This window comes from Acinonyx jubatus, chromosome D2 (assembly GCF_027475565.1).
Source record: "Acinonyx jubatus isolate Ajub_Pintada_27869175 chromosome D2, VMU_Ajub_asm_v1.0, whole genome shotgun sequence".
In the NCBI taxonomy this organism is placed as follows: Eukaryota; Metazoa; Chordata; class Mammalia; order Carnivora; family Felidae; genus Acinonyx; species Acinonyx jubatus.
This window is the reverse complement of record NC_069393.1, coordinates 28201329-28225108: the sequence shown is the minus strand read 5'-3', so window position 1 is coordinate 28225108 and position 23780 is coordinate 28201329. Positions and strand designations below refer to the sequence as shown.

General features: G+C 36.2%; 1 protein-coding gene across 9 annotated transcripts in view; it reads left to right on the top strand.

Annotated features, from left to right (window-relative positions):
• HERC4 (HECT and RLD domain containing E3 ubiquitin protein ligase 4) overlaps positions 1 to 23780 on the top strand; it is a 137326-nt gene that overhangs the window by 52472 nt on the left and 61074 nt on the right. For all 9 annotated transcript variants that reach the window (XM_053207610.1, XM_027062115.2, XM_027062114.2 and 6 more), the window contains one exon: positions 10327 to 10487. In XM_053207610.1, the coding sequence (XP_053063585.1) occupies positions 10327 to 10487 (161 nt within the window). The remainder of the gene's footprint in view (positions 1 to 10326; positions 10488 to 23780) is intronic.

The following is a 23780-nucleotide window of genomic DNA, read 5'->3' as shown; positions in this document are numbered from 1 at the left end:
ATCTTTGTAAAACCAGCTTTTAGTTCCACTGACTTTTGCTATTTTTGTATTCTCTATTTCATTTATCTCAGCTCTAATTTTTCTTCTGCTAGCTTTGTGTTTAAAGTTGTAAAGTTGGGTTGTTCACATGAGATCTTTCTTGTTTTTAAATGTAAATTTCCCCCTTATCACTACTTTCCCTTCATCTCTTGTTTTGATATATTGTGTTTTCATTTTCATTTATCTCTTACGTCTTTCTGATTTGTCTGTGATTTCTTTGATTCATAGGTCATTTAAAAGTGTGTTGTTGAATTTCCACAGATTTGTGAATTTTGTAATTTCCTAATGTTACTGATTTCTAATGTTATCCCATTGTGTTCAGAGAAGATACTTTATATGGTGTCTGTCTTTTAAAATCTATTGAGACTTACTTTCTGGCCTACCATATGGTCTAATGTGGATAGTGTCCCATGTCATTTGAGAAGAATGTGTATATTATTGTTGTTGAATAGTGTGTCCTATTAGATCTAGTTGACTTATTGTGTTGTTCACAATAAGTTTTCCTTACTTCTGTGTGGTTATTCTGTTTTTGAAAGTAAGGTTATTAAAGTCTCTAACCATTATTGCAGAATAATTTCTCCCTTCAGTTCTTTCAGTTTTTGTTTTATATATTTTGATGGTCTTTTATTAGATGTGTAAATGATTTTAATTGTTACTTTTGCTGTATTGAACCTTTTGTTGAAATATAATGTCCTTTGTCTCTTGTAACCTTTTTTGATTTAAAGTCTGTTTTGTCCGCTAATTGTATGGCCATTTTACTCTCTTTTGGTTATTGGCATGGAATATCTTTTTTCATCTTTTCACTTTTTCGTCTTTTTTTTTTTTTTTTTTAATACCATTCTGCCATCTCTGTGTTTTGAGTGCACAACTTAACCCATTTACATTTAAAGGTAATTATGAGATGTAGGGACTTCTGTCATTTTGTTATTTTCTTTCTGTATGTCTTATACTTTTTTGTTCTTCATTTCCTGGATTTACTGTCTCTTTTTGTTGTTTGTTGTTGTTGTTGTTGTTTTAGTGAAATGTTTTAATTCTCTTCTCATGTCCTTTTCTGTATGTTCTATAGCTACTTTCTTTGTGGTTACCATGGTGATTACATTTAAGATCCTGAAGTTATAACACTAATTCACATTGATACTGGGTTAACTTCAACAACATACAAAAACTCTGTTCCTGTATGGCTCTACTGCCACCCCCTTTCAGTTATTGTTTTCACAACATAACTTATTTATACTGTGTGTCACAGTCATACCATCTGTGAATCAGTTTAGCTTGATTTCTTCATATCTAATACTTATGCTTAACATATCTCTTGTCCTAGTGTCCTGTCTGGGACACCAGGTTGATGTTCACTAGAAGTGCTAAAGATCAAGGCATGTTGTCCTATGTTCTGTCTGTGAGCAAATCTTCAGTATTTCACAATTAAGTATCATGTTTGCCATAAGTTTACTGTAGATAACCTATATCACATTAAGGAATTTTTCTTTTTTCATAGTTAAAAGGATTATTTATTTATTTTTAATGAGTGGCTGTTAAGTATTTGTTGGTCTTTCTGGATCTATTGAAATGATTTATGATTTTTCTCCTTTAATCTGTTAATTTGGTGAACTATATGAATGGATTTTAGTAAATAAAAACAGCTTTACTTTTCTGTAGTAGCTCCAGTTTAATCATCTATGTTACCATTTTGTATAGTGCTGCATTTGGTTTGCTAACATTTTAAAAATATTACTTGTATTTATGTTTATCCCTGAGCTTGGTTTATAATTTTCTGTTACTTTTTGTTTTGTGGGGTTTTTTGTTTTTGTTTTTGTTTTTGTTTTTTAATTTAGTTAACATAGAGTGCAGTATTGGTTTCAGGAGTAGAATTCAGTGATTCATCACTTAAATACAATAACCAGTGCTCATCACAAGTGCCCTCCTTAATACCCATCACTCATCTAGCCCATCTCTCACCCACTTCCCTCTATCAACCCTCAATTTGTTCTCTATTGTTAAGAGTCTCTTGTGGTTTATTTCCCTCTCTCCTTTTCCCTCCCCCTTTTCATATGTTTATCTGTTTCTTAAATGCCACATATGAATGAAATTATATGGTATTTGTCTTCCTCTGACTTATTTTGCTTCGCATAATACATTCTAGCTCCATTGATGTCATTGCAAATGGCAAGATTTCGTTCTTTTTGATGGCTGAGTAATATTCCATTGTGTATATGTACTACTTTTTTATCCATTCATCAGTTGATGGACATTTGGGCTCTCCACAGTTTGGCTATTGTTGATAATGCTGCTGTAAATATCAGGGTGTATGTACCCCTTTGAATTTGTGTTTTTGTACCTCGGGGTAAATACTGAATAGTGTAATTGCTAGATCTTAGGGTAGTTTTACTTTCAGTGTTTTGAGGAACCTCCATACTGTTCTCCAGAGTGGCTGCACCAGTTCTCATTCCCACCAACAGTGCAAAAGGAACGTTTCTCTTTTCTCTGCATCCTCGCCAACACCTGTTGTTTCTCGTTAATTTTAGCCATTCTGACAGGTGCAATGTGGTATCTCATTGTGGTTTTACTTTGTTATTTTCCTGATGATGAATGGTGTTGAGCATCTTTTCATGTGTGTTAGTCAACTGGATGTCTTCTTTGGAAAAGTATCTATTCATGTCTTCTGCCCATTTCTTAACTGGGCTATTTGGTTTTTGGCTGTTTAGTTTGATAAGTTCTTTATAGATTTTGAATACTAACCCTTTATCCAATATGTCATTTGTAAATATCTTCCCCCATTCCATAGGCTGCCTTTTAGTTTTGTTAATTGTTTGCTGTGCAGAAGCTTTTTATCTTGATGAAGTCCCAGTAGTTCACATTTGTTGTTATTTTTGCCAGGTTTTATTATTAAGGTTATGCTAGTCTAATAATATATATTGGGGATTATACCCTTGTTTTCTCTTTATTTGAAAGACAACCACTTTAGAAGTTAGTAGACCTTGTCATTTAAAGCCAGCTGGGCTTGGTATTTTCTTTTTTGGAATTTAAAAAACATTCTTCAGTTTCTTTATAAGGTAGCTTTAAAATTTTTTCTTGTCAGTTATTTGTAATTTAGATTTTTCTATGAATTTTTCCATTTTTGTTTAAATTGTAAACATGTGAATGTAAAATTTCAGTATCTATATTAGCCTATTGCTATACAAACAACATGCCAGTGACCTATAAAAATAAATGTTTATTTCTTACTCTATGGATCATCTGAGATGGTTCTTTCTCAGGCTATGGGTCACCTGGAGTGGCTCTTATTTTTGCTGCAAGTTGGGACAGCTGTTTCAAGATGTATGACCATTAGGGAGACTTCGCTCAGTCTGCAGCTGAGCAGGGATGGCTTTGTTACGGGTCTCATTTCAGGCCAGAGAACAGTGGCTACCTCTGGGTATTTTATTTTCTTTGGGAGTAGCACCTGTACGTGTACTTCTCAAGCTTCTGCTTCAGAAATCCTGTTGACCAAAAACAAATTACATGACCAAGAGTAAGGTTAAGGTAGGGGGAATGCATGTTGCTTATCTACCATCAGGCTGTAACAAGACTGTGCATGTTTAATACTACAGGATAGTAAAGAGGTGGAATTATATTTTCAGTAGACTGCAGTATTATCTTAAAAAAATTTTTTTATGTTTGTATGATCTATAGTGATCTCTTGTTTTTTTCCTGTTTTGATGTTGGTAAATTTTCCTTTCTTTCCTGATCTTTTTTTTTAAACCTCCATTTCTAGAGGTTTATCAATTTATTAATCTTTTCACAGAACCAACTTTTTTTCTTTATGATCCATATTTTGTGTATATTTTTCATTTCATACATTTCAGTCTTTAGTTCATTCAGTGGTGGGATGCAGTGTTCTGTATATGCCCATTATATAGTTTTTATTTTTAGTTTTTTAAATGTTTATTTTTGAGAGAGAGAGAGTGAGCAGGGGAGGGGCAGATAGAGAGGGAGAGAAAGAGAATCCCAAGTGGGCTCTGCTCTGTCAGTACAGAGCCTGACGCCGGGCTTGAACTCATGAACTGAGAGATCATGACCTGAGCTGAAATCAAGAGTCAGATGCTTAACCGACTGAGCCACTCAGGTGTCTCAATTATGTAAAGTTTTTCTAACAATGTTCAGATCTTCTGTGTGGCATTTTTGTTTGTTGGCTTGTTTTGCTTGACCATTTTTTAATTAGTTACTGAAGAAGAAATATTACAGTGTTCTACACTGTTTGACTGTTTTTAATTTTTTCTTGTAAGTTTGACAGTTTTTGCTTTTGAGTCCATCTTAAGTGCATAAAATTCCAATTTTATCTCTTCTTGGTGAATTGAAATTTTTATCATTGTGATTGTGACCTCTAGACCACTTTTTAATGATACTTTTTAAAATTTATTTTGAGAGAGAGTGCACATAGATAGAAGTGGGGGAGGGGCAGTTTGAGAAGGAGAGAGAATCCAAAGTAAGCTCTATGCTTAGCTCTGAGCCCATCGTGGGGCCTGATCATGACTTGAGCAGATATCAAGAGTAGGTTGCTTAACAGACTGAGCCACCCAGGCACCCCTGGGTCTCTTTTTATCTGATGTTAATAGGGCTACTCCTACTTATATATTTTTTCGTATATTGTATGTTATATTCATTCTTTACATATTTTTCATTTATACATAATCTTTTACCTTGTCTTTCTGCGGGTTTTGGATGACTATCATGTAAACAGCATTAAGTTAGATCTTTAAAAATTAGTATGGTAGTTTTGCCATTGGTGACAACATGAATGGATCTAGAGGGTATAATGCTAAGTAAAATAAGTCAGAGAAAAACAAATATTATATGATTGCACTCATATGTTAAGAAACAAAAGGGGTGCCTGGGTGGCTCAGTTGGTTAAGTGTCCCAACTCCTGATTTTGGCTCAGGTCATGATCTCACTGTTCATGGTATTGAGGCCTGCATTGGGCTCTGTGCTGACGGCACAGAGCCTGCCTGGGATTTTCTCATTCAGTATAACACTGAATGTTAATTATATTCAAATTAAATAAAAGAATCCACTCTGGCAGTCTTTGTCTTTAAATTGACCATTTGTCAGTTTTGTAATTACGAATACATTTGTATTTAATCCTGCCATAATATTTTATATTGTCTTTGTCATCTATTGTATAATGTGTTGTATTTATTTTTGTTTTGTTTTATTATTAGAGCAAGTGCTCATGATTAGGGGAGAGGGGCAGAGGGAGAGAGAGAAAGAGAGAGAGAGAGAGAGAGAGAGAGAGAGAGAGAGAGAATCCTAAACAGGCTTCACACTCCATGTGGAGCTCAGTGCTGGGCTCAATCCCACCACCCTGGGATCATAACCTTAGCTGAAACCAGGAGTTGGACACTCAACCAATTGAGCCACTCATGTGTCCTACTATCTATCTTTAAATATTTTATTTTTTTCTTCTCTAATTTTCTTTTCTTTGGATTGATAGTTTTTTAAGTGTGTGTAATTCCCTTTTCTTATTTGGAAACTATACCTTCTTTTTTAGTTGTTACTTTAAACATAAATGGAAACAACATTTATCTTTAATTTATATTAATAAATAACTTTTTCTTTTTGCGGCATTATGAGGACCTCTCATTTACCTTTCCCAACTTTTCATTCTCTATATTTTAAACTTCACAAAAACATTGTTTCATATAGTCAGTGTACATTTAGAAATGCCTATATATTTACTACCTTTTTTTTCTGCTCTTCATATTTTCCAGTTACTTTGGTCTGAACATCCTCTGGAGTTTTCTTTGAATAGATCTGCACACTCTTATCTATCTAAAAATGTTTTATTTCACTTTAATTCTTTTTATTTTTTTATTTTTAATGTTTGTTTATTTTTGAGAGAGAGAGAGACAGAGTGTGAGTGGGAGAGGGGCAGAGAGAGAGGGAGACACAGAATCTGAAGCAGGCTCCAGTCTCCAAGCTGTTAGCACAGAGCCTAATGCAGGGCTTGAACTCACAAACTGTGAGATCATGACCTGAGCCGAAGTCAGACATTCAACCGACTGAGCCACCCAGGCCTCCCATATTTCACTTTAATTCTTTAATGATGTTGGCGATGATGGAATTCTAGCTTGGTAATTACTTTCAGTGCTTTGAAGATACCATTCTATTGTCTTTTGGCTTTGCTTATTGAGAAGCCAGCTATTAGTATGTTGCTCCTTTGAAGGTATTATGTTTCTTTTTTTTTTTTTAATTTTAAATGTTTATTTATTTTTGAGAGATGGAGAGACAGCATGAGTAGGGGAGGGGCAGAGAAAGAGGAAGACACAGAATCCAAAGTAGGCTCCAGTCTCTGAGCTGTCAGCACAGAGCCCGATGCGGGGCTCGAACTCATGAACTGTGAGATCGTGACCTGAGCCGAAGTTGGACGCTTAACCAACTGAGCCGCCCAGGAGCCTCTGTTGTGTTTCTTTTTAAATCTTTTTCCAGTTTTGCTTTCATTTTTCAGGGTCTGATTTCCTCATTTTCCTGTGGGGCTTCTTGAGTCTGGAATAATACCTTTGATCAGTTATGGGAGATTCAAAGCTATTATCTGTTTAGACATAGCTTCTCCTTTCTTCATGGAACTCTGATTGGATGTATATTGAATCTTCATACTCTGCCTTGTAGCTTTATTCTTTATTTTCCACATTTTTGACCCTCTTTGCTGCTTTCCTGATTGTTTTTATTATTTATATTCCAGCCCATTATTCTTATGCTGTATCTATTTTTCATTAAATCTGTCGTTCAAGATCTTGATTTCAGTTATTTTGGATTTTTTAGTTCTAGTATTTCTTACAGGTTCTTTTTAAAATCTGAATTTTTTTTTCTTTAGTGTTTCCAGTTGTCCATTTTCAAGTTTGGCTTTTATTTCTTGGACACTAAAAAATTATTAAACATGGTTGTTCTAGATTCTTGTGTTTGATAATTCCAGCGTCTGAAATCTTTAGGATCTATTTCTGTTTCTTTTTTCTGTTAAATTTTGTTCATGGTGCCCTGTTTCTTTGTATGCCCAGTTTTGTGTGCTTGGTTATGTATTTGAAAAATTATGGGAATGATTTGATAAAGCCTTCCTTTCCTTTTCCAATGTATGAATTAGACTTTATCATAAAAAGTAAATCAAAACTCAACATATATATGAGCCAGGAGTGCTTATTATCAAACCTTATTTGTACTTCTGAAGTTATACATGAATATATGTTGCCTGAAGTTTAGAGAGTTCATCTATTCTTGTTTATCTTCATGCATAATCCATTAAAAGACTATAAAACAATATTTTAAAATAATGTTATCTAATTTTGTAATTGTTAACAGGTAAGATTATTTGAATAGTTACTTTTAGTTTTGTGAACTCAGTTCTTTCTAGAAATTTAATATGTTTATTGTGTTGGGGAAGAATTTTCAGTTATATATTGATTGAGATACAAAGACTTACCTATGTGGGGAATGTAGGTAGGCATATGGTATCCTGACCAGTTTGACTTCCAGGTAGTTGGTACAATAAGATGTATTAATTTCCTTATCGAATAATTGTCAAAAGCCTCCTGAAGGAAGCAGATGAGAAACATAAGAAATGTGAATCCATCAAGGAGATGATCCAAAAACAAAAGGTTCAAATTCCAGTGGTATAATATTATAATGTTTTTGAGCTATTATATCAAATCTCGAATTTAGGATTATTATGTTTATTTAGTAACTCTCAATTCTGACTTCATGCTGTTATCTTTTGGAGAGTTTTTAGAAATGTATATTGTTGGGGCACCTGGATGGCTCAGTTGGGTAAGCATCTGACTTCAGCTCAGGTTACTATCTCATGGTTCTTGAGTTCAAGCCCCACTTCTCTCTCTCTCTCCTAACCACCCCCCTCTCCGCCCCTCATGGGATATTTTCTCTCTCTGTCTCTCTCTCTCTCTCTCTCTCTCTCTCTCTGCCCCTTGCTCACTTGCCCCCCCCCCCCAAAGAAATGTATATTGTTGCCTAGCGTAATCCCTAGGTGATTCCATTATGCAGCTAGGTTTAAGAACCACTACTTTAGTAGACCATTTTGAGGAGGACTTTAATGAACCAGGATTGCAGTAATTTTTAAGCTGTATGTTCCTTTGAGATGTCACAGTCCTAAAAGAGGCAGACTGGGCAATGTGAAACCCTTTGACTGGAGCAGTTAATCTATTTTATATGCTAGGATTCCATTTAACATTTCATTTGTTAAAAGAGTACCCTTGATTAAACAATTTTGATTGCCCTTGCCTCAAAGGTAAAATGGTTGTTAGATTCTACTTAGTTTTTCAGTAATATGATAGACTGGATAACTTGAAAGCCCTTTCGAATCAAAAAACCTTTTAAATAACATAGATTAGTTTGCCAGGAACTAAAGGGAATGCCACAGGGCAAAAACAAATCTAGAAACCATAGCTGTTTGTTTGAACTGACTTTGGAGGTACCCTGAAAGAATTTGCAAATGTAGGTAATATATTAGCTTATATTGCTAAAAAAAACACCCCAAAACTCAGTGGCTTAAAACAGTTTTTTATTTTGCTAATAGTTCTTTGGTTCAGTAATTTGAGTTAGGCTCAGCTGGCCAGTTCTCATCTTAGCTGGACTCAGTTCATCAGCTGGTTATCTGGCTAGGGTTTGGGTGGTTGTTATGGCCTTAGCTGGGACAGCTTGTTTCTGGCCCAGGTTGTATGTCATTCTTCAAACACTTATTTTGGGTTAGTCTCCTGATAGTAGAACAGGGTTCCTAAAGAGAGAGGGAGAATGAATTCAAAGCCACTTGTAAGGCATAATATTAGATTTAAGACATGGAGAAATAGATTCCCCATCTTGGTGGGAATAGCCACAGAAGTCATATTATAAGCATAATGGGTATAGGGAGAGGAATACTTTTGGCTTTTTTGATAAACAGTATACCATAGAGGGCAAAGGAGTTTGGGACAGGAGATGAGGCCTAAGAGCTGATAGAAGCATTAGTGAGGCCTTAGTGAGGCCTGAGAAACCATGTCCTCCCAATAAAACCACATCGTGGAAAGAATTCACAATGAAATATTCCCTTGCTTATAAGGAGACTTTTCTGTCCTTGGTCTCGTTTCTGATTTGAATCTCCTCTGAGAATTTGTCATCACAGGGTTGCCATAAGGTGGGTTTGGGGCTTGTCAAAGTAGTCCTGGGTTGGTGTGTATGTATTAAGTTTCACAATGTATAACAGTTTTTAAACGAAATAACAGGCTGGCAGATTTGGGAGGGGGAAGGAACTTCAGAAATGAGATAAGACGTAGTCATTGAAACTTAAAATTGAGTGAGTAATTAAAACAGCAGGTTGGACACACTGCTAAAGAGAAAAGTAGTGATTTGAAAAACAGATCCAGAGAAATTACTCACAAGGGGCATGGATATAAAAGAGAGATTAAGAGACTGGTAGGATATATTGGGAAGGTGCAACATTTATGTAACACTATCAAGGAGAAAATAATTGAATAAATGTGAGACAAACAATATTTATAGAAAAGATACTTAAGAATTTGCCAGACATGATGGAAGCCATAAAACAAGTTGAGGAACACAAGGCCTGAGCTGGATTATCCTCTTTAACCCATTCCTGAATACACAGTGGTGAAACATCAGGTTCACTGAGTAGTGGGTTTTCTTCAGCATCAGATCTTCAGTTTCCAAGGTTTGCTTCCCCTCTGCCACTTCCAAAGCAGTCTGGGTGCATATGTATATGTAAGGTCACTTTCTTTAGAAGAGAAAGGAAGCTTTGTTTTATTATTTTATTACACACACACACACACACACACACACACACACACACACACACACACACACCAATCAGAAGATTGGTAGTGGATTACTTGCCTGTTTCTTATTGTAAAATTTTTTATTGGTGCCCTGGTAGTGGACCCTCATAGAAAAGCTTCAGGCTAGAATGTTACAGGGAAGGGAAGGGGAGAACTTAACTTGGACATCCTAGTTAGATGCTACCTCTTGTGCTGAATCATCTTTTATAAGGGATTCTAGTATAGATCTGGGCCTTTTTAAATTTGGACATTTGTGGAAATTTTCTGGGTCATGTTAATGCAGCCTACATGTGTGGTACAGAATTCATTGAATATACAGTAAGACTTTTAATATTATGTACAGACAATTTAAGAAGTATAATAGTTTTGTTAATGTATTTTTAAAGAGAAAAATCATCAGTTAATATTTGTTAAGCTTTTCTAAATGTAAATTGTTTGGAAGGTAACATTAAGTCTGAGATTTTCTATCATTTTACTCTAGGCAGCACACTTCTGCTTTTGTTCCTTCATCAGGACGAATCTATTCTTTTGGACTTGGTGGTAATGGGCAGCTGGGAACTGGTTCAACAAGCAACAGGAAAAGTCCTTTCACTGTGAAAGGAAATTGGTTCCCTTATAATGGGCAGTGTCCACCAGATATTGGTAAGTTCTGTTATTTTAAAGCTTTGCTATACACATTAAAGTTATTTGTTAAAATGCTGCTCTTAAATGATGAAGTTTTCTACATTTGAATGAAAGAATTGTAAGATACATTGTTTAATGAAAATAGCAAGATATAGAACAGTGTACATATTTGCTTAGTTTGTTTATACTTGCTTATGTATGCATAAGGAAACTCATGGTAAATAAAGTAGTAAAAGTGGTTTCAGAGGGCTAGGCATGTGGGAATTGGGTGGTGGCTAGATGCCGGTGGGAAGGGGTGTTTTTTTTATTTTTAATTGTGGCAAAATAGACATTATTCAAAATTTATGAATTTAGCCATTTAAGATGTACAGTTCAGTAGTGTTCAGTACATTGACATTGTTGTGCAACCGGTCTCCAGAACTCTTTTCATCTTGCAAAATTAGAACTCTGTATTCATTAAACAGCAAGTCTGCATTTACTCCCCCCGATAGCTGGCAGACACTGTTCTGCATTTTGTCTCTGTGTATTTGACTTGACTCTGGGTACATCATGTAAGTGGAATCACACTATTTGTCTTTTTGTGACTGGCTATTTCATAAACTTAGCATAATGTCATTAAAGTTTATCCATGTTGTAGCATGTGTCAGAATTTCCTTCCTTTTTAAGGGTGAATAACATTTTATTGTACATATATATCACATTTTGTTTATCTGTTCATCTGTTGATAGACACTTGGATTATTTCTGCCTTTTGTTACTATTGTGAATCATGCCACTGTAAACATGGGTGTACAAATATCTCTTGAAGATTCTGCTTTCAATTTATTTTGGACTTTAAAATATATAATATTTCCTGTTTTTTTGAAATTTGGATCATATGAATATATTACCTATTCAAAGTATTAAAATTTTTAAATTTGCAGGGTGCCTGGGTGTCTCAGTCAGTTAAATGTCTGACTTCAGCTCAAGTCATGATCTTGCGGTCTGTGAGTTCAATCCCTGTGTTGGGTTCTGTTGCTGACAGCTCAGAGCCTGGAGCCTGCATCACATTCTGTGCCTCCCTCTCCCTCTGCCCCTCGCCCACTCACACTCTTGTCTCTCAAAAATGAATAAATGTTAAAAAATACATATATAAGATTTTTAAATTTGCTTCTGTATCCCTATGGCTTTAACCAAGTCTTTGATTTATTTTTATTTTCTATTATTTTTTTTAGTGGACCTGGTTATTTTTTCATTGGTGTTAATTTATTTGCTAAAGAGTTTGAAATATTTGAATTAATTTTTTTAATGTTTATTTTTGAGAGAGAGAGACAGAGACTGAGCACAAGCAAGGGAGGGACAGAGAGAGAGGGAGACACAGAATCCGAAGCAGACTCTAGGCTCTGAGCTGTCAGCACAGAGCCTGACACGGGGCTGGAACTCATGAACTGCGAGATCATGACCTGAGCTGAAGTCATATGCTTAACCGACTGAGCCACCCAGGTGCCCGTAAAATGTGCTTTTTTAAAATAGATACATTTCCTTTACTATCCTAAACTGTTTCTCAGAATTTTGTTCTTGTTCATTTTATCTGTCTGATTTTCTTTGGGATTTTTCTTAGAGTTGTAAGACTTGTGTCTCTCAATATTTTATTCAGCGATGAGCATACTGTAAAGGTTGATATTTGAAAAGGTCCATAACTTTTTATGAATGGCCTTGAAGATTCTTTTTTATGTATTTATTTTTTAGTAACTAAAAGGCTATCAGTTACACTTTCATTTAGCAAAGGTCAGGATATCATACTATTTTTTCTTGTTTTTGTTTGATTTTGTATTTAGTATATGGCTTCATTTTCTTCTAGTTACTCTTAGGTTTAGGACGTGCATTTATTTTAGTAATACTCTTCTTGTGTCCTTAGTGGCATGTTAGTTTTATTACATCAGTTTCTTACCCAAAAGGCACTGTTAATAACATAATAAAGAGATTATGTAATTTAAAGCAGCATGGATATTGTAAGGAAATCATGTATTTGTAAAGTTTAGTCACTTAGGGATGCATTTTGTTATCTTTGAAACTGTGTACCTTGAGATTATTTGCATTCAAATGGGAAAGGAAATGGAATTTTAAAATTACTTGTTTTGCTGCAACTTCGTTTCATCAAAACATTGTTGATTGACTGTAGACAAAAGGTACAAAGAGCTCAGGTGTCCCATCAACAGATGAATGGATGAAAAAAATGTGGTGTATGTATATAATTGAATATTAGCCATGAAAAGGAATGGAATTTTGATACATGCTACAACATGGAAGAGTCTTGCAAATATTATGCTCACTCAAAAGAGCCAGACACAGAAGGACAATATATCAAGTGACTCCTCTTAAATGAGGTACCTACAACAACAGTCAAAGGTATAGAGACAGAAAGTAGAATTGTGGTTACCAGGGACTGGGGGGAGGGGAGAACAAGGAGTTGTTTAATGAGTGCAGAGTTCCTGTTTGGGTTGATAAAAACTTTATGGAAATGAATAATGGTGATAGTTACACTTTTTGTATGTATTTAATGCCACTGAATTGTACATTTTAAACAGTTAAAATGGTAAATTTGATGTACATTTTATCACAAATTATATGTATGTATTGTATATAATATATATAATGGTTGATAATTATTTTGTAATGTACTAAAGTTGTGTAGGATAAAAACTAGTTAAATGTGAATTTAATTTTCTCAGCCCCTCCAGAGGTGAAGCCCATGGCCCCCACCTAAATCACATTGTTAGCATAAACTATCTAATGGGACCTTAAGATCACAGGTAAACAACAACATTGTTAACAGAATATTCCAGACTTGGAACTTGTTATAGGCCAGGGAAGATCTTTCTTTAGAATGTATATAGTTTGGACAACTACGTTAGTTTCTTAGGGCTGCTGTAACAAAATATCACAAACTGGATATCTTGAACAACACAAATTTATTGACTCAGTTCTGGAGGCTAGAAGTCCAAGATAAACATGTCAGGGTTAATTTCTTCTGAGTGCTGTAAAGGAGACTGTGTTCCATGTGTCTCTCCTGACTTGTGGTGGTTTGCTGCAATCTTTGGCATTTCTTGGCTAGTAGTAGATACCCGCCTTCATCTTCACATGGCGTTATCTCTCCATGTGGATCTGTGTCCACATTTTCTCCTTTTATAAGGACATCAGTCATTTTGTATTAGGGGCTCACCATACATAGAATGACCTTGACTTAGCTTATTACATCTGCAACGATCCTGTTTCTGAACAAGTCACATCCTGAGGTGCTTCGGTTTAGGACTTCAACATGTGAATTTTGAGGAGACAAATTCAACCCATGACAATATCCCAAACCTGAGAAGTTTTAATCCTTTACTTCACTGGCTTTATTATAGGCTTTGGTTCCATAACTGCAGCCAGCCTTTGTTCCTTAAAACGAGTTGTCATACCTAAAATCCAGTTCTCAAATGTGTTCTTCAGATAAGTACTTGGTTGCATAGTTGATTTGTTCAATCAATTATGAAAGAGGTACAAACTATAAGAAGGGGAACAGATTCTTACTGAACCTATATAAATAACTGTATTACTGTTTATTTTATTTTTGAGAGAGAGAGAGAGAGCATGATCAGGGGAGGGACATAGACAGAGGGAGACACAGATTCCGAAGCAGGCTCCAGACTCTGAGCTGTCAGCAAAGAGCTGGACGCAGGGCTCGACTCATAAACAGTGAGATCATGACCTGATGCTTAACCGACTGAGCCACCCGGATGCCCTATTACTATTAAAACAAAGGAGAACTAGTAAGAGTTTGAATTCTCATTGAATTCTGGGGGTCAGTATGTGTGTGTGTGTGTGTTTGTGTGTGTATAAATACATATATATATGTATGTATTATATACGTATTTATATAGTATGTATTTATATAATAAAAATATATAAAATTTAATAAATACATATATATTATATATGTACTTATATAATATATATGTATTTATATATATATGTATTTATATATATAACTCTTATTTTGAGAGAAAGAGAGAGTGCACTAGTGGGGAGGGGCAGAAAGAGAATGGGGGAGAGAGAATCCCAAACATGCTCCGTACTGTTAGCATGGAGTCTGATGCAGGACTTGAACTCACGAACATTTAACCAGCTGAGCCACCCAGGCACCCCAAGAATCAGATAATAATTTTTTTAATTGACATATATTAATTTCAGGTATAAAACATAACGATTTAGTATTGTCTATATTGCAAAATGTAATTAAAATCTCACCATAGCTACAAAATTATTTTTCTTATGATCAGAACTTGCAAGATTTACTCTCTTAACAACTTTCAAATATGTAATAGATTATTATTAATTATAGTCACCATGCTGTACCTTACATCTCCATGACTTATTTATTTTATATCTGGAAATTTGTATCTTTTGATGCACTTCACCCATTTTGTCCACCCTCCCACCCCCCTTACTTCTGGCAGCCACCAATCTGTTCCCTATATATATGAGCTTTTTTGTTTTTTTAAGACTCCACATAGAAGTAAGTGAGATCATAGGGTGTTTGCCTTTCTCTGACTTATTTCACTTAGCCTAATACCCTCAAGGTTCATCCTTGTTGTAACAAATGTCAAGATTTCCTTCTTTTTTATGACTGAATAGTATTCCATTGTGTGTGTGGGGTGGGGGGGGCGGAGAGAGAGAGAGAGAGAGAGAAAGAAAGAAAGAAAGAAAAGAAAGAAGAAAGAAAGACATTTTCTTCATCCATTCATCTATCAGTGGGCACTTAGGTTGCTTCCATGTCTTGGCTATTATAAATAATGCTGCAGTGAACATGGGGGCATATGTATCTTCTCAAGTTCGTTTTTTCATTTCTTTGGATAAATACACAGAATTGGAATTGCTGGATTGTCACAGACTATGAGTCTGGAGTTCTCTCTTGTCCAGCAAGAGAGCAGATGCAGAATTGGATATGAGAGAGGCTAATGTCCAGGAGGAGACCAGAGCCCCAAGCAGGGGTTTTGTCTCTTTTATTGAGCTCTCAAGATCTTACACACGTGGTGAACATGAAGAAAACAATCAGATGGTAATTGTTAACATGTGTGTGTAAGAAGCAAAGGATCTGGGGGGCAAGTGGGGTTTGTGATCAAAGCACAATAGTATATTAGTGCCAGATGGAAATTAATTTCCTGAAGTGATATAACAAGTTGCTCGTGATCCCATTATGATATCTCTCTGGCTAACTTCGGGTGTTTTGCCCCATGGTGGTGGCTTTCCGCCCAAAGCTTTTTTCTGACCCATTTATGTCAGAAGGAAGTCTTGAACCTATTTCCCCACACTGGATCGTATGGTAGTTCTATTTTTAACTTTTTGAGTTGTTTGTTTAAGTAGGCTCTGCACCCACTGTGGGATTTGAACTCATGACTTTGGGATCAAGAGTCGAGGCTGACTGAGCCAGCCAGGCACCCCTCTATTTTCTACTTTTTCGAGAGACCTTCATAAAGTTTTTTTATAGTGGTTGCACTAATTTACATTCCAACCAACAGTGCCCAAAGGTTCCCTTTACTCCACATTCTCACCAGTGCTTGTTATTTCTTATGTTTTTGATAGTAGCCAGTCTAACAGGCATGAGGTGATATCTCAGTGTGGTTTTGATTTGCTTTTGTCTGATGATTAGTGATTCAAGCACCTTTTTGTTTACTTTTTGGTCATCTGTCTTCCTTGGAGAAATAATCTGTTCATATCCTCTGCTTATTTTTTAATCAGATTATTTGTGTTTTAGCTATTGATTATGAGTTCTTTATTCATTTTGGATATTAACCCCTTACCAAATATGTGATTTGCAAATATTTTCTTTCCATAGGTTGCCTTTTCATTTTGTTGATGGTTTCCTTTGCTGTGCAGAAGCTTTTGGTTTGATGTAGTCTCACTTGTTTATTTTTGCTTTTATTGTCTTTGCTTTTGGTGTCAAACCCAAAAAATCATCTCTAAGACTGATGTCAAGGGGCCTACTGCCTATGTTTTCTTCCAGGAGTTTTATGATTTCAGGTCTTCTATTCAAGTCTTTAATCCATTTTGAGTTAGTTTTTGTGTATGGTGTAAGATAGTTGTCCAATTTCATTCTTTTGCTTGTGGCTGTCCAGTTTTTCCAGCACCATTTATTGAAGGATTGTCCTTTCCCCATTGTATATTCTTGGCTCCTTTATCATAAATGAATAGACCATATATGTGTGGATTTATTTCTGGCCTCTCTATACTATTCCATTGATCTATGTATCTGTTGCTATGCTAATACCATACTGTTTTGATTATGATAGCTTTGTAAAAATAGTTCAACCCTGCCTAGCTCTTGGTTGTCTCTCAAACCTTTGTGATTGTCCAAGGAGTCTTTAATTTTTAATCGCTCCCAGTAATTGAGGGTGTGTGAAGGCCAGTGAATGTTCCATATGGGAGGATCTCAGTCAGCACTTAGATTCAAGCTGATTGGAAACCAGACTCTCAGGTAGCAGACTTTAAAGTATGCAAATATGTATATTCCTTGGGGATCACAAGCGTAAGTCCCACTAGCCACTAGATCCTAGAGGGATGCCCTGGGCAGCAACCATGAAAATCAGGGCACCAGACAGTGGTACAAGCTCCTTCCCAGGAAAGAACAGTGACTTGAAGTAATGCAGAGGTACAGGGCAAAGATGGCATCCACTAGCCTTAGTCCCCAGAGATCAGTCACCTCAGTAGGTCACTAGATGTATGCTACACCAGAAGCCTACCCCTAAGGTTGAAACTCCAGGACATGCAAATAAGCCTTCTTCACAGAAAAACAGATATATTTCAGTCTGCTATTTGTGCTGTGCACTGGTGGTGGTGGTAGTGGGGGTTGCCAGCCCAGAACTGTCTCTTGATTGTTACAGCCCATGGGACCTCCTCTCCCAGGAATGCAAGTCCCACTGTCAACCAGAACCAGACAATCAAGGGTCATCCACTAGGTGGCAGCCACAAAAATCAGAGCAACTGATGTGTATATAGCTCCCCTCTGGGAGATACTGGTGCTCTGGAGTGTGGCAGAGGGAGAGCACAGAGGTAAGGCCTTCCCTCTGAGGTCTCTGGAGAGTATCCTTACAAGTAGAATCTTGAGACTTATGCTTAATTAGAAGCCTGCCTCTCAGACTACAGCTACAAAGATAAGCTAATAGGACTCTTGCAGAAAGATTGGAAGTCTCCATCTGTTGCCTCTTGCTGTGCCCTAGGGGTGGTAGCTGATTAAGAACTCTTTCTGTGTTGGCACAAAAACAGACACATAGACCAATGGAATAGAATAGAAACCCCAGAACTAGACCCACAAACGTATGGCCAACTCATCTTTGACAAAGCAGGAAAGAACATCCAATGGAAAAAAGACAGTCTCTTTCACAAATGGTGCTGGGAGAACTGGACAGCAACATGCAGAAGGTTGAAACTAGACCACTTTCTCACACCATTCACAAAAATAAACTCAAAATGGATAAAGGACCTGAATGTGAGACAGGAAACCATCAAAACCCTAGAGGAGAAAGCAGGAAAAGACCTCTCTGACCTCAGCCGTAGCAATTTCTTACTCGACACATCCCCAAAGGCAAGGGAATTAAAAGCAAAAGTGAATTACTGGGACCTTATGAAGATAAAAAGCTTCTGCACAGCAAAGGAAACAACCAACAAAACTAAAAGGCAACCAACGGAATGGGAAAAGATATTTGCAAATGACATATTGGACAAAGGGCTAGTATCCAAAATCTATAAAGAGCTCACCAAACTCCACACCCGAAAAACAAATAACCCAGTGAAGAAATGGGCAGAAAACATGAATAGACACTTCTCTAAAGAAGACATCCGGATGGCCAACAGGCACATGAAAAGATGTTCAACGTCGCTCCTTATCAGGGAAATACAAATCAAAACCAGACTCAGATATCACCTCACGCCAGTCAGAGTGGCCAAAATGAACAAATCAGGAGACTATAGATGCTGGAGAGGATGTGGAGAAACGGGAACCCTCTTGCACTGTTGGTGGGAATGCAAATTGGTGCAGCCGCTCTGGAAAGCAGTGTGGAGGTTCCTCAGAAAATTAAAAATAGACCTACCCTATGACCCAGCAATAGCACTGCTAGGAATTTATCCAAGGGATACAGGAGTACTGATGCATAGGGGCACTTGTACCCCAATGTTTATAGCAGCACTCTCAACAATAGCCAAATGATGGAAAGAGCCTAAATGTCCATCAACTGATGAAGGGATAAAGAAATTGTGGTTTATATACACAATGGAATACTACGTGGCAATGAGAAAAAATGAAATATGGCCTTTTGTAGCAACGTGGATGGAACTGGAGAGTGTGATGCTAAGTGAAATAAGCCATACAGAGAAAGACAGATACCATATGGTTTCACTCTTATGTGGATCCTGAGAAACTTAACAGAAACCCATGAGGAAGGGGAAGGAAAAAAAAACAAAAAACAGAGGTTAGCGTGGGAGAGAGCCAACTGAGAACAAACTGAGGGTTGATGGGGGGTGGGAGGGAGGGGAGGGTGGGTGATGGGTATTGAGGAGGGCACCTTTTGGGATGAGCACTGGGTGTTGTATGGAAACCAATTTGACAATAAATTTCATATATTAAAAAAAATTATGGAAAAGAATAAAAGATAAACACTGATTAAAACAGAAAAAAAAAGAACTCTTTCTGTGTTGATTACAGTCCTGTGAGACCCATGAGCCAGGTGATGGAGAGGTGTTCCCTGGGCTGCAGCCACAAAAACTGAGATACCACATGAGGATGCAAGCTCCTTTCTGGGAGATACTGGCAAGCTTAAGTGAGGCAGAAGGAAATACCATTTTTAATGTTTCATTTCAGCTTAACAAAGCAGAATTTACAAAATTCTTGTGAATGAGATAACTTTAGGAAGACAAATAGTTCCCTTATATATCAAAAAACCCCAGAACATTAAAACAAAATTAAACGTTATTCTAAACAAATAACCACAATAAATTTTTCATCAGTTCATTCATTCCAGTGTGAGGTGTTCTTGTTCTGTTGGATTTTGGATTTGCAGTTTCATAAAACTGCTTATAGACTTTAAAAAAAAAGGAGTAATTCTAATACAGTCCGCTGGTATGTTGTGAAGTTAACTGTCTCCTCAGAAGCCTGTATCTAAGTGTCTATTCTTTGAAATATAAGTGCCTTCATCTAGCTGGTACAGTTCTTTTTGCATGCATCTGAGATGTCCTTTTTTTGAAAACACAAACTCTGGGCGTGTCAGAGTTTATAGGAGAAACTTCAGGCAAGCATCGGAGTAAAACAAAAACTATCAATAGATGACTGAAGCTTAAAATGTGTGTTGCTAATTTATTTCTGATAGTTGTCAAATGGAAAGATCTGGTGAGGGTTCAATATAAGAATAAGATAGCTGACAGGGATATTTGGTTGTTTCTGTGACATGCAAAACACATTATTCCAAGAAGTTTTTTAAATAAAATGTTTCTAAAGGTGACGATTAAGCTTGTTCTCAAAGAAGTCAGTGACTCCTTTAACATCTGATTCATAAATGTGGAAGACTATAATTTCTTACAGAAGAAAAATGTTGAGGGGAGTCTGGGTGGGTGCTTCAGTCAGTTAAGTGTCCAACTTGATTTAGACTAAGGTCATTATCTCTCCCTCTTCTCTCTGCCCCTCTGCCAGTAGTGCACATGTGCCCTCAAGCACTCTCTCAAAAAAAAAAATGTTGAGATATAACATGATAATCCTAAGACCTAATTACCAAGAATAACAAAGAATGTCAAGTGAAGAGATTCAGTAAGTCAGGAATCAAGATTAGACATCAGTATATTTTGTAAAATTTGTGCATAAGTGAAATACATCCCATTTGCAAACAAGACGATACTAGATATGAATTAAAGCAGTAAGAATATACCATGAAACACTTAAAATAACAGTTAAATAATAACTGAAATTAGAATTTACCACCTGAACTTTGATAAATACAGGAAAGCTGGAACAATTTCAAAAGAGTTTTGAATAGTGTTTTACTTCATATTTAAACATCTGTGGGGTTTTTTTTTGTTTGTTTTTAATGTTTATTTTTGAGAGAGAGAGAGACAGAGTGTGAGCAGGGGAGGGGCAGAGAGAGAGAAAGACACAGAATCTGAAGTGGGCTCTAGGCTCTGAGCTGTCAACACAGAGCCCAACTCACGGCTTGAATTCCTGAACCACGAGGTCATGACCTGAGCCGAAGTTGGATGCTTAACCGACTGAACCACCCAGATGCCCTTCATATATAAACATATTTCCATGTAAACATATGGAAAGCAAAGATACTGACAAATCTCCAGGGACTTCTTGTAAGACAAACAACTTTTGAAATATTTATATTTAATTACATTTTACCATATAAATTTAACTTAGGGAAGATTGGGTGTCTTTTCTAATTTCTTAAATAGTAACACTTTAAAGAAACATAATTATTTCTAGCATCTCTTCTTATATAAAAGAACAAACTTTTGTGATTCTCCAAAGCCTCTCTGGGAATTCTCAAAGTTATTTTCACTAATATGTAAAAGTTATCTTGCAAGTTTGAGTTTTCTACGTTTAGGATGTGATTTTGTGAATTATGTAAGTTTGCAAGAGCTGCCATAAAAAAGTACTACAGACTGGATGGCTTAGACAACAAATTTATTTTCTCAACAGTTTTGGAGGCTAGAAGTCCATGATCAAGGTGTCATGTCAGCACTTTGGGTTTCTTCTGAGGCCTCTCTCCTTGGCTAGCAAAGTCTGCCTTTTTGCCGTGTCCTTAATGGCTTTTTCTCTGTGTGTGTGCATCACTGATGTCTCTTCTTTTTATTTTAAGGACATCAGGTATATTGGATTAGGGTCCTTCCCTAACAGCCTCATTTTACCTTGATCATTTCTTCAAAGACCCTTTCTCTGAATACAGCTATATCTGAGTTACTGGGGGTTAGGACTTCAACATATGAACTTTGAGGGAAATAATTGAACCCATAACAGGAAGGCAAAAATCAAAGAAATTATGAGAGGACTTGAACACTTTATTAAGATATAATTATTGATATTAGAAACAATACTTGGTTACTCAAAGTGACAAAGATTTCAGAGTAAATTGTGGGGGGTAATGAAATTGGAAATGTTTATTAGCTCTTTCAAAACTGAGGAACATTTTTTGCCCTTAAATAATGAAAGACAATAAAAGCAACATAAAGTATTGAAAACTATTCTTTTTTTTTCCAGTATATGAAATTTATTGTTAAATTGGTTTCCATACAACGTCCAGTGCTTGCAAACTATTCTAATAAGACAAAGAATTTTTGCTGTCTAGCAGATTCACAAAAAGTAAAGAATAACATTTTATATTATAGGTGAAGGAAGACAATCAGTAAACCATGGGAGCACACACTTCAAAATTGAGTGCAATTTGCTAAGACATTAACACATTTTATAGCTTCTTTCAGAGTAAGCAAGGCAAATAAAATTCACTTGTCACATTGTCTTTGGTTATGCTCTTTCGTATTCTGGAACAAACTGACTTGCTTCAGGATAGGTTGTGTTGTCTGAAGAGGGTCCATGAATTCAAAATGACTTTCATATTAATACTAAGATGTTATCTTTGCTAAGATGTAGTGCATTCATTATTGCTCATTTTTAAATGAATCAGTATTTTAAATATTTCTTAATTTTAAACTCCACTAAAAATTTCTGCCTTTAACCCCTTAAGTACTGAGAAGTTGTTTAGGGTCCTGAGTGTCCTAAAAGTATAAAGGAGTTCAGAGAATATCAAAAACTACTCCTTTTCCTTGTAAGTCAAAAGCATGTGCATAGCTGTATCTCTGTCAGTACTGCTCCTAAATAGAAGTACAATTTACAGAACTGTAAGTAGCTCAGTGATTCTTTTTAGGTGGAGATATTCCTGAAGGGTGCTCTAATCAGGACTTAGTAAGGGTAGGGGGAGACAGGGGGCCCTATTTCAAAGTCTTCTCAATTTTCTCTGACAATGTAAAAAGTCTTGTAAACAGTAAGGAGAATATGAACTAGTCCTCCTAGATATGATAACATGTGCTGTGTGAAACTGTAACAGATCAGATTATTGGTATATACAGGCATTCCATTATTACTTAATGGAAAGTCCGGGGGCAGGGGGAGTGGCAGAAATCCCCATATAGGTATTGTATATAGGTTTTATTTCAACTTCAAACTCTGGTTGCTTGGTATTGGTGCTTGGAGGTACATACTGAGAAGGACTTTGAGAACACTTTTGGGATAGAGAATAGTGTCAGTATTGCTTAGAGTTGTGGTGTAGGTGGAAGAGGCAGTGCCTTTTCACAACTTCCAAAACAAGGCATCACTATCTATGAAGAGGGAAAAATTACTCAACACATGAAAATTGGAGAGAAAAAGTCAGTTTAGATCCTAAGAGTATCCACTAAAATAAGTCATAAAAGGATTCAAGAATTAAATGTTTAAAAGTTCTTAAGAAAATAATTCTCTGATTTGAACGTGGGAAAGCTTTGGGACTCCGGGCTGCCTCAGTTGGAAGAACATGTGACTTGATATCGGTGTTGTAAGTTCAAATCCCAGGTTGGGTGTAGAGATTACTTAAAAAGACAAAACACATGAACATGGGGAAGGCTTTCTCAGCATATGGCAGTGAAAGTCTTCATAAAGGATGAGATTTAAATACATTTGATTAAATGGAAAAAGAAATCTTCTATGAGTCAAAATTAAATAAGAAAAATGGCTGTAGCAAATACACCCTAAGATTAATTAACCTGAATATCCAAAGTGTTTATACATATTGGTGAAGAAAACAATAAGGTACCTAATAAATAAATAAGACAAACATTAATAAGAATAAATAGGGGCACCTGGGTGGCTCATTTGGCTAAGCGTCCGACTGTTGATTTCAACTCAAGTCATGATCTCACATTTTGTGAGATTGAGCCCCACTTGGGGCTCTGCACTGACAGCACGGAGCATGCTTGGGATTCTGTCTTTTCCTGCCTGCCCCTCCCCTGCTTGCATGTGTGCATGTTCGTTCTCTCTCTCTCTCTCTCTCTCTCTCTCTCTCTCTCAAAAATGAACATTAACAAACAAAAAAAGATGTTTAATAAAGGGAATTAATAAAAATTCCCAAAGAGGAAATTTGTGCTACTAAAAACCCATGCAAAAATTATTACCCTCTTTAGTATTGAAGAATTGCATATTCAAAAAGCAAGAGAAGAGTAAGTAAATGGAAAAGATCAAGAGTTGGTATTTTCCTATTTCAGTGTAACAAACTATGTA